Consider the following 12,061-nt stretch of genomic DNA (forward strand, 5'->3'; position numbering starts at 1 on the left):
CTGTTATGAAAAGGACTGGCGATGGCTGGGCTATAGGATGAGTCTCGGCATGCCATGCCGCATGACTCGCAGTGCAGCACACGTATTTGCAACCTTGCCAACTCTAGCCATGACCGTCACAATAACTGGTGTCTTTCTTAAAGCCCCAGCACCTGTACGTGAACATCTCAGCTTTCATTTTTCTAAAAAAGGTATGCCCTCATGATTGCAGGAAATAAAAATTCAAGCAATCCCAGTATAAACCAAAGGCTCAGAAACCACAAAGCAAGTGTGTGTGTAACAGAGGGCTGGGCTCTGAAGGGCATAGGTTTGTGTGTATATAGGCCACTGATGTATGTGAATAGGGTGACCAGATGTCCTGATTTTATAGGGACAGTCCCATTTTGGGAGCTTTTTCTTATATAGGCTCCTATTACCCCCTGCTGTCCTGATTTTTCACACTTGCTGTCTGGTCACCCTGTATGTGAAGGGTACAGATGTGTACATGTAGGGAGCTGGGCTCAGAAGCACAGTAAGGAGCTGGTCTGTGTGCCTGTGACACAGGTGTGTGTGTGTAAAGGGCTGGGCTGTGAGGGGCACTGATGTATGCATCTGTGTGGAGGGGGCTGGCCTCTGCAAGGGGCAGAGGGCTGTGTGTGCTTGAACAGGCGTGTGGAGGGAGCTGGCCTAAGACCCAGCAGTGTGTGTGTGACAGGGGGGAACAGGGGTGTGTAGGGGACGGGGAGGGACACAGTGTGCGTGTGCGGGGCCGGCCGGGTACAGGGGTGTGAGGGGCAGAGGTGTGTTGGTTTCAGAGTAGTTGGTGTGTGACACAGGAGGCCGGGGCCGACGTGTGTCCTTCCCCGCCCCCCTTTATTATGTGCGTCACGGAGGGGGGTGGCGGCGCTCTCACCTCCGTGCTCCTCCGCATGGAAGTGGCTGTCGCGCCCCGCCCCCGGAAGGCGGGTGGGGCGGTGGTGACGGAGCGAGGGGGCCGGCTCCGCTTGAGAGGCAGCCGCATCCGGAGGGGGAAGGCAGGGCCCGGCCGCGGCGGCAGGGAACCAGGGCGGTAGCCGCGAGGGGAGAGCGGGCGAGGAGGAGCCGGGTTGGGCCGCGCCGCCACTCTGTCCCCGCAGGCGGCCGGGATGGATCACCACCAGCCCGCCAGCCGCTACCAAGTGGTGAGTGACCGGCCCGGCTCCTTCCGCCGCGGCCCAGGCGGCTCTGCGGGGCCGGCGCGGGGAGCTCACAGTGGCCACTTCCCCGGCTGCGGGGCCTGTGGCCGGAGCCGGGGAACTCGGCCCCTGCCCGAGCCTCTCTCTGCCCCGGGTGTGGAGGGACGTGGAGCTCCCGCCCCATGCTGGGGGGGGAGCCAGCCAGCCAGCCGGCCGGCCGGGCGGGGGGGGAGCCCGCCCCGTGGGGGTGCCTGTCGCGGCGGAGCCGGCCTGGGTCAGTGTCGTTGATGTGCTGTCTGGCGGCCGGGGCGCTGCCGCGGGACGCGGCGAGGGGCGCCAGGGAGCCCGGCTTGTTGGGGGCGCTGTATGGGGCTTCGGGGGTGGGTAATCCACAGCTTCCGCGAGGGTGGGGCCGCTCGGAGACCTCAGCTGAGCGGCTCCGCAGCGCTTAACCTTGATCCCCTCTCGTGCCCCGGCGGCCCAGTGCTTGGCACGTAGGTCGTCCTCGCCCAACTGAGCTGGGCCACCCTCCCCCTGGCTCCTGAACGGCCTCGATTTTGGAGACTTGGGGGGGGGACGGGGAGGGTGGCTCCAGTGCTTCTGAAAGTTAAACTGCAGGCCGATGTCTCCAACCGTTGCTCGACAAAAGTTTATCCAAAGGGGGAGTGAATGTCAGATTAGTGATTTATTTTTACATCTGCCTGGCGTTGAAAACATGGAAGGGAAATGAAGAGGAACGGGGGAATTTCAACAGAGGCCTTGCATTTTGATCAACCTTGTTTATGAAAAGGGGAGAGGGTTGCTGGTAGAGCATTCTTCATACGGGCCCCTTCCTTTTGAAATGCCCCATTGCTCCAGGGTCTGAAATAGGCTTAACCTTCTCAGCATACTGTAATCTGAACAGAATTGGCAGAGGGCGGAAGTTGTTGAAAGTGTAATTCGTGTGGTAGGAGTTTGAAGTTGTATTATTCATTTGATAGATCTGCGTATGAATAAGGTGCCCCGATTTTTGGATGAGTCTCCTTTTGGGTGGAGTTTCTATGAGTGAAATTGAACTATGTCTTGCGTTTATTTCCAATAGCTCACCGCATAAATTATCTGAAAATGACTACATAAAGGTTAAGTAAATGAATTTTGTAATTATAGCAATATTTGCTATTAACTTCATTAAACTTTTTTACATTAAAAGAGTGTGCACTGAACTTGGATTAAGTCACAGTGAGAATAGCATGCTTAATTTGTAGTTTCAGAGTAACAGCCGTGTTAGTCTGTATTCGCAAAAAGAAAAGGAGTACTTGTGGCACCTTAGAGACTAACCAATTTATTTGAGCATGAGCTTTCGTGAGCTACAGCTCACTGCTGTAGCTCACGAAAGCTCATGCTCAAATAAATTGGTTAGTCTCTAAGGTGCCACAAGTACTCCTTTTCTTAATTTGTAGTATATACTAACGAGGTTATTTTGATAGTGCTATTGTAGTGTCCTAGGAAGAACCATGACTGTTTCAGTCATATTTTATCCTGTTCATCAGCATGCAGACCTGACACTATCAACTGGATTCTCATACAATTGTGTATATACTGTAATGGCTCCAAAGGGTGGAAGAACCAAAACTGTTTTAGATTCACTGTACAATATTAGCACCTTGCCATGAAAGAGACATTATCTTATTTTTAAGATGGTAATAGGCTTTTCTAATACTTGGTTTTGTGAGCCTCCCACTCCTATTGGTAAGCTCATTAAATCCAACCAGTACCATAACTACCTTTGTGTGTATTTTTTTTTTTTTCCTGGTATGTGAATAGTAAACATGGATTTCTTTTCTTTTCTCCCTCTCTAACTCTGAGCTGTTTTCTCCCCCACCTTTCCTCTTGCTGTGACTCCAGGATATCTTTTCTGATAAATACATTGGGATGATGAATTAATTCTGCTACTATTGTTGATTGAATAATTAATACTTATGTGGCTTTTGAGGACGTAGATCATCAACTCCCTGTAAAAAGTTTTTCAAAAAGATCATTTTTGTTCAGTCTAATGAACATTACGTTAAATTTTTAAGTCAACACACACTGTTCTGTGTAAGAACTTTGACTCCAACCATTTCCTTGCTTTATTTCTTTGACAGAAGAATTGATTGAAGATTCAAAATATTAAAAGAACAAAACTTTCTCCACCGTTTTTGGATAAAAATACAAATATATTTAAAAAATGTTAAAAAATGCAGCTTTTTAATGGTTGTATTTACAAATGTATCGGGAGGGTGAGAGTTGCAAACCAAGTCCCATAAGTAGATCAGAGTGTTATGTAACTTTCTCTCCTATATTTGGGAGTAGCAGTCGTGTTAGTCTGTATCCGCAAAAAGAACAGGGGTACTTGTGACATCTTAGAGACTACACATTTATTAGACCATAAGCTTTCGTGGACTACAGCCCACTTTGTTGGATGCATAGAATGGAAAATATAATAAGATATGTGTGTGTGTGTGTGTAATTATATATAATATACACACACACATATAGATAAGTTGCCATACAAACTGTGAGAGGCTAATTAGTTAAGAAGAGCTATTATCAGCAGGAGAAAGAAACTTTTGTAGTGATAATCAAGATGGCCCATTTAGACAGTTCACAAGAAGGTGTGAGGATACTTAACTTAGGGAAATAGATTCAATATGTGTAATGACCCAGCCACTCCAAGTCTCTATTCAGATCCCCAGCCTGAAGCAAATACTCTCCAGCAACCACAGAACAAAAACACTAACCCAGGAACCTGTCCTTGCAACAAAGCCCGATGCCAACTCTGTCCACATATTTATTCAAGTGACACCATCATAGGACCTAATCACATTAGCCACACCATCAGGGGCTCGTTCACCCGCACATCTACCAATGTGATATATGCCGTCATGTGCCAGCAATGCCCCTCTGCCACGTACATTGGCCAAACCAGACAGACTCTACGCAAAAGAATAAATGGACACAAATCTGACATCAGGAATCATAACATTCTAAAACCGGTCGGAGAACACTTCAACTTCTCTGGCCGCTCAGTAAAAGATTTAAGGGTGGCAATTTTGCAACAGAAAAGCTTCAAAAACAGACTCCAAGGAGAAACTGCTGAGCTTGAATTAATATGCAAACTAGATACCATTAACTTGGGTTTGAATAGAGACTGGGAGTGGCTGGGTCATTACACATATTGAATCTATTTCTATAAGTTAAGTATCCTCACACCTTCTTGTCAGCTGTCTAAATGGGCCATCTTGATAATCGCTACAAAAGTTTTTTTTTCTCCTGCTGATAATAGCTCATCTTAACTAACTAGCCTCTCACAGTTTGTATGGAAACTTCCAATTTATCTGTGTGTGTGTGTGTGTGTGTGTTCTTACTATATGTTCCATTCTATGCATCCGATGAAGTGGGCTGTAGCCCACAAAAGCTTATGCTCTAATAAGTTTGTAAGTCTCTAAGGTGCCACAAAAAGAAAAGGAGTATTTGTGGCACCTTAGAGACTAACCAATTTATTTGAGCATAAGCTTTCGTGAGCTACAGCTCACTTCATCGGATGCAAACTGTGGAAAATACAGCAGATGTTTTTATACACACAGACCATGAAAAAATGGTACTCTCCCCCCCCACCCCACTCTCCTGCTGGTAATAGCTTATCTAAAGTGATCACTCTTCTTACAATGTGTATGATAATCAAGGTGGGCCATTTCCAGCACAAATCCAGGGTTTAATAAGAATATCCGAGGAACAGTGGGGGGGGAAAGGAATAAGCAAGGGGAAATAGGTTACTTTTTATAATGAATCAACCATTCCCAGTCTCTATTCAAACCTAAGTTAATTGTATCCAATTTGCAAATTAATTCCAATTCAGCAGTCTCTCGTTGGAGTCTGTTTTCAAAGTTTTTTTTTTTTTTGAAGGGTACTTACTTTAAGATCAGAAATCGAGTGACCAGAGAGATTGAAGTGTTCTCCAACTGGTTTATGAATGTTATAATTCTTGACATCTGATTTGTGTCCATTTATTCTTTTACATAGAGACTGTCCAGTTTGACCAATGTAAAAGGCAGAGGGGCATTGCTGGCACACGATGGCATATATCACATAGGTGGATGTGCAGGTGAACGAGCCTCTGATAGTGTGGCTGATGCTATTAGGCCCTGTGATGGTGTCCCCTAAATAGATATGTGGGCACAGTTAGCAATGGGCTTTGTTGCAACGATAGGTTCCTGGGTTAGTGGTTCTGTTGTGTGGTGTGTGGTTGCTGGTGAGTATTCGCTTCAGGTTAGGGGGCTGTCTGTAGGCAAGGACTGTCCTGTGTCCCAAGATTTGTGAGAGTGTTGGGTCGTCCTTCAGGATAGGTTGTAGATCCTTGATAATGCGTTGGAGGGGTTTTAGTTGGGGGCTGAAGGTGACGGCTAGTGGCGTTCTGTTATTTTCTTTGTTAGGCCTGTCCTGTAGTAGGTGACTTCTGGGAAGTCTTCTGGCTCTATCAATCTGTTTCTTTGCTTCCGCAGGTGGATATTGTAGTTGTAAGAATGCTTGATAGAGATCTTGTAGGTGTTTGTCTCTGTCTGAGGGGTTGGAGCAAATGTGGTTGTATCGCAGAGCTTGGCTGTAGACAATGGATCGTGTGATGTGGTCAGGGTGAAAGCTGGAGGCATGTAGGTAGGAATAGCGGTCAGTAGGTTTCCGGTATAGGGTGGTGTTTATGTGACCATCGTTTATTAGCACTGTAGTGTTCAGGAAGTGGATCTCTTGTGTGGACTGGTCCAGGCTGAGGTTGATGGTGGGATGGAAGTTGTTGAAATCATGGTGGAATTCCTCAAGGGCTTCTTTTCCATGGGTCCAGATGATGAAGATGTCATCAATATAGCGCAAGTAGAGTAGGGGCGTTAGGGGACGAGAGCTGAGGAAGCGTTGTTCTAAGTCAGCCATAAAAATGTTGGCATACTGTGGGGCCATGCAGGTACCCATAGCAGTGCCGCTGATCTGAAGGTATACATTGTCCCCAAATGTAAAATAGTTATGGGTAAGGACAAAGTCACAAAGTTCAGCCACCAGGTTAGCCGTGACATTATCGGGGATAGTGTTCTTGACGGCTTGTAGTCCATCTTTGTGTGGAATGTTGGTGTAGAGGGCTTCTACATCCATAGTGGCCAGGATGGTGTTATCAGGAAGATCACCGATGGATTGAAGTTTCCTCAGGAAGTCAGTGGTGTCTCGAAGGTAGCTGGGAGTGCTGGTAGCGCAGGGCCTGAGGAGGGAGTCTACATACCAACAGGAGAGTGGGTTTTTGGTGGGGGGGGGGGGGGGGGGGGGAGAAAACCTGGATTTGTGCTGGAAATGGCCCACTTTGATTATCATACACATTGTAAGGAGAGTGATCACTTTAGATAAGCTATTACCAGCAGGAGAGTAGGGTGGGGGTGAGAACTATTTTTTCATGGTCTGTGTGTATAAGAACATCTTCTGTATTTTCCACAGTATGCATCCGATGAAGTGAGCTGTAGCTCACGAAAGCTTATGCTCAAATAAATTGGTTAGTCTCTAAGGTGCCACAAGTACTCCTTTTCCTTTTGCGAATACAGACTAACACGGCTGCTACTCTGAAACCTAGTGGAATTGTAACAGCAGAGCGACATTTCTTCAGTTTTCCCCCAACTTCTCATTTGTATGATCGTTTCCTTCTTTAATTTGGATACTATTATCCAGGTGTCTCATTGTTTGAAGTTTTTTTTATTCAAGTATGTCTGCAGAAAAATGTTTTTTGTTTTTGTTTTTATTTTTTTAATGACATTTTGGTCCCTATTGCAGAAGAACAGTAGAAATAGAGTAGTTAACTGCAAATATATAGAAACTAGAGCTGTCAAGCAGTTAAAAAAAATAATTGCACAATTTAAAAAATTAATGGCATGATTAAACCATAATAGAATATCATTTAAATATTTCTGGATGTTTTCTACATTTTTCAAATATATTGATTTCAGTTACAACACAGAATACGCAGTGTACAGGGCTCACTTTTTATATTTTTGATTGCAAGTATTTGCACTGTAAAAAATCTAAAGAAATAGTATTTTTTCAATTCACATAATACAAGTATTGTAGTGCAATCTCTTTATCATGAAAGTTGAACTTACAAATGTAGAATTATATAAAAAAACCGCCTTCAAAAATAAAACAATGTGAAACATTAGACTCTGCAAGTCCACTCAGTGGGACATAAGTGCTTAAGTCTCTTGAGGAATCTTTAAAAATTTTACCCATAGTACTTGACTAAGTAAGGTCTTTGATTATTTTTGGGCAAGCAATGTTTTTTCACTACTGAAGAGTTGCCATCAGATCCAGAACAAGGTTATTGTGGGACCCAAGGCAAAGTAACGTTGTTCATTCTGTCTTCCTCTTCAGCTATAAGTAAATTGACCATGTTCATGTACAGTTACACCCCCCTACCTGCCCATGAGCACCCCTTAGTTATTATGAGGTTCAGTGGTCCCTGATGAGCATGCCTTCCCACTTGCAACACAGAGTGGGAAGCCAGGAGATTTAACCAAAGCAGAACCCTCTATTAGGAAAGTTCCATTTAGCTTATAAAACCTGTTGCAATCTGCCATCTCGGAGTCACATAAAACCACGAGTGGGAATTAGGGATGATGCTCTGCCTGCTAGGTCATGTGTGTGGGATGTCAGGCTCTAAGTACGGGATGCTATGCAGGGTGTAGGCTACTGATGATGGCTGTGTTTTACCTTAGTGGTAGACACATTCATTACTCTCTACATTTTCTAAATAACTTACCTATATTGATGAAAGTCATTGTATAAATGTAAGATCATTGTTCTGCAAGGTACATGCATCTGAACCTCTTGATGTTACAGTAGAGGGAGGTGTGATTTAGAAAACCTAACACCGTCCATAGTGCATTAAAAGATAAAAAATGTCATTCTTTCGCTTTGCATGCAGTTGATATCGATCTAAACAAACTTTCTTTCCAACTTCTTCACATGCTAAATTTTCTCGGTCATCTTTTCCATTCCGTGAAATTGTGCATCTTTCTGTATCATTACAGTATGTTAAGTGCTTGTAGGGTTTTTGGTTTCTAAAACATGCTTTCAGTGCAAACTCTGGCTATATTTGCAACTAATTAAAATACCACATGTTAGAAATAATAAAATACATCAAAGTTAGTTCAGCTTCTTCAGTTGTCAGCGTGCAGGCACTGAAATGAAAGTGAACCTACTCAAGAAACTCGGGAGAAGGCTTAGTCAAGTCTCCTTCTTTCCCTCCCTCACCCCAGCACCTCATGGCACTGAGCCTAAAATTTGAGTGCCAGAGAAAGATATTGGCTTTCCATTTTTATTGCTTTATTTTAGAGAGACAGACAGACACACTGAGGTTGTTTTTACATTAGCAATTTTGATCCTGCCAGTCTTGGAGACCCTTCTGATGGCTGGTATCACTGAATAGATCAAGCTAATTATGTAATGATATTCCACGGTTTTTTTTTTCCATTGACGCAATTGTGATACAGTAGATACAAGGTGTTGCTGCAAACAAGCCAGAGCAGCCACTGCTTACAAGCAACATTTCTCCTGGAAAGCTTTTCCCTACTGTTTCTTTGTGAGTTCTTGAAATCCCCTCTCCTCCCTAGGAGCAACAGCCACTTAAGAGCAACATAGTGAAAGGACACTGATATGTTGCTACTCTTGAGTGTCTGCTGTACCATAAATTGAAGATAGTGGTTTGCTTTTAAACGCCTGTTTAAAAACAATGAAACATTGTCACATCCCAGTGACAACCTTTACTGTCTTCATTGTAATGCCTAAGACAGTCAGTCATACTGACATTTTTAATGAGTATAAATCCACTGTCCATTGAAGGTGAAATTTTCTTCACTGCAGTGGACTTGTGCAAGACTGTTGTCCCCCTTAAGCTCCATGTTGTATAGCACTGAAGAACTAATGCAGTGAGATGAGTTGTACCCTCAAAGAACAGGCCTCTTTCATACTAGCTCAGTCTGGAATTTAGTACTGTACTAAAAACTGAAATACCTAGAGTACCTTTTTAAAAATGAGAAAATTAGTTGGTGTAACCATGAATGGACAATACTTTCAGCTGCAAGTAAAAGCGTCTTTTTTGTTTAATGGCCTGAGTAGGTACATTTTTTGTTTTGAGAAACTTTAATCAGTTTTTTACCCCACAACTGAAAAAGATCCTCTCATTAGTGCATGGAGGAAGATAGCTATCAAATTTCCTCTTGATATTGTTAGAGGGCTTATTCCTTCACCCACTTACTTCCCTGGTCCTTCTCGCATGAACAGAGAGCAACAATACCCGAAGTCCAAAGGTGCAAACAATTCGATGTTTATTGGGGTGAACTTCCAGCAAGCATGATTCCAGTTTCCTTCCTTAGTATCCTCCTTCCCAGCTCTGACACCACAGAGCCTTACACCTGTGTCCCTGTTCCCATTCCTACCCTTAGCCAAACATGATTCCAACTTCCTTACTCCCATTCCCTTTTCCCATTTCCCCCTTTAGCAAAATATGATTCCAATTTTCTTACCCCCATTCCCTGTTCCCATCTCCCCCTTTAGCAAAACATGATTCCAATTTTCTTACCCCCATTCCCTGTTCCCATCTCACACACCCACATGCCCACCCCCACCCCCACCCACACACTTCCTCATTGACTACAGATTATATAGTAAAACTTGAGTTCTGCTTAGCTATACCTTAACCAATCATTTTCCTGAAATTTAACTAACCAATCCTAACATATTGTAACATGATTATGTAACCACTTATATCCCACCACCTCAATTAGTTTACACCCAGCAAAATTAATTATACAGCAGACAGGAACAATCACAGAACCAGACAGAGATTATACAGACAAACGACAGCAAAGTGGGAACTATAATGACAAAACAATACAGAAGTGAGGATTTCACATCCCAGCTATTGATAAGTGAGTTCTTGCCAGACAGGATGCTATCAAACTAAGTTTCCTTTTACATTTTCTAGGCACTTCCCTTTCTCTGGAGGTAATAGGAATACAGTCCTGTCCTGATAGTGCCTAACAGCCCAATAGCACCTTATTTCAATGTGACTAGTTTGGAATGAGAGGAGGTGACCGTTCGCTTCCCAGCTTATGGCTGCCTCTGCTGCTTAGCCAAAGGCCTGAGCCTAAGCACAGGGCCACAAACTGTCACAGTAAGAGAAGGCCCTTACACTGGCAGACAGTGGTTTTGATTCTTTCTTTTATACCTCTATCACTAGCCAAGTGATAAGAATACACCTAAATTCTTAGAGTATAGGCCTTTACAGACAGGCCTGAATATCTATATCCTAACAGATATAACCTCAGATGAGGCGGAGGGTGCTGTTTTAAATCTTTTTTAAAATATAAACAGCAGATTCTGTTTGACCTGCTGTTTAACTTTTGGATGTGTACATAATTTCATCTGTAAGCTAAAATTTAAAGTACGTTTTTATATGCATGGTAAACTTATTAGTTTATATTCTTGGGGTAATGCATGTCTTAGCTTGACCATGTACACCTGACAGATCAGGCAAATGGAGTGGTACACTTCTACTTTGACTAATCCAGTAAATTGAGCAATATAAACCAAGAAGCAAAATAATTCTGAGTTCCTCCACTGTTCTGGGTTTCTCACCTTCATGTTCCCCAAACTTTTTATTATGAAATGCAAGTGCTCATTGACCTCCAGTTCCTTTTTGAATCGCCAATCTGTTCAATAACGAGCCAATGTATGCCTTGGGTCATTGTGAAAGATAAGGTCCACTACTTTCTTATGATTGCATCATACCTTATTTTTGGTATTATCGTAGTGCCTAGAAGTCCCAGTCATAGACCGGGATCCCTTGTGCTAGATGTACAAATGCAGAACAAAAAGACAGTTCCTGTCCCAAAGAGCTTACAATCTAATATGTCACAATCAGGTATGAATGCACCTAAAAGAATAACACCAGCGATAATTGTGAAAGGCTTGAATTCTTCTTCTTCCAAAGTATTTTCTGGTGATTAAGTATTCTTCATACTGACTGGCAAACCTGTTGGCTAAAAATGATAAAGTGTAACATTGTGACATACCATATATTTTCTCAATTATTAGTATCTTTTCAAAGGTGATGGTTCTATGCAGGATGGATTTGATTTAAATCACTAGTCAGGAAGACTTAATTTAATCATAGATTTCTACATAAAAGTGCATTCTTGTTGGTTGTTATAACCTTAACACACATTCTTCACAACTCAGAGATGTAGGTTTCGTTTTCAGAAGGTACACACTATGCATTTTTAAAGTGATTTATTTTGAAAACTTTTCAGATTAGTTTTACAGCTATATCAGAAAATGAATGATTAGTTATTTCATTTACCAAAGGTAATTGACACAGTTCACCTTCCAATTACTTCATAAATATCTATCTCCAATTCAACAGGTTAATCATTAATATTTGGAGGATTTTCTTGTCATGTTGTATTAGGAGAACATCACCAGACAGACATTTAAATTGTTCTATTTAATTGAAACAACAACGTTATGTATTCTGGATTTTTTCTTCAACAGCAAATATATAATTTAACAAAACAAGCATTTGAATTTAGTTAAACATTCAAGGTTTTTAACAAAAACCTGATTTTAAAATTAACTAAAATAGTTAATTGAAATATTTAAAAAAAAAAAAAATTAAATAGACTATGTCAGCCAGGTCAACATGAGAAACTTAAAATATTGGGGTCTGTAGCTAACTCAGTTGTCTTCACCTTCATTTTCCTGTTTGTTCTGGAAAAGAAAAACAAGCTTTCCTGCTTTTTCGGTTCCCAAATGATTTCTCCATTTGGAATGAATTAGTCCAAAGAAAGAAAATATTATTTCTA

The 12,061-nt window shown here is 42.5% G+C and overlaps 1 protein-coding gene across 2 annotated transcripts in view; it reads left to right on the top strand.

Moving 5' to 3' along the window:
• The first annotated feature begins 949 nt into the window (after positions 1-949).
• The window catches only part of NDFIP2 (Nedd4 family interacting protein 2), a 66,043-nt gene continuing 54,931 nt past the window's right edge, over positions 950-12,061 (top strand). Inside the window, exon 1 of one of the 2 annotated variants that reach the window (XM_077812655.1) lies at positions 950-1,160. In XM_077812655.1, the coding sequence (XP_077668781.1) occupies positions 1,125-1,160 (36 nt within the window). In that variant the 5' untranslated portion in view covers positions 950-1,124. The remainder of the gene's footprint in view (positions 1,161-12,061) is intronic. The other variant, XM_077812645.1, reaches the window with a different exon arrangement.

The sequence above is a fragment of the Eretmochelys imbricata genome, chromosome 1, assembly GCF_965152235.1.
Source record: "Eretmochelys imbricata isolate rEreImb1 chromosome 1, rEreImb1.hap1, whole genome shotgun sequence".
Taxonomy (NCBI): domain Eukaryota; kingdom Metazoa; phylum Chordata; order Testudines; family Cheloniidae; genus Eretmochelys; species Eretmochelys imbricata.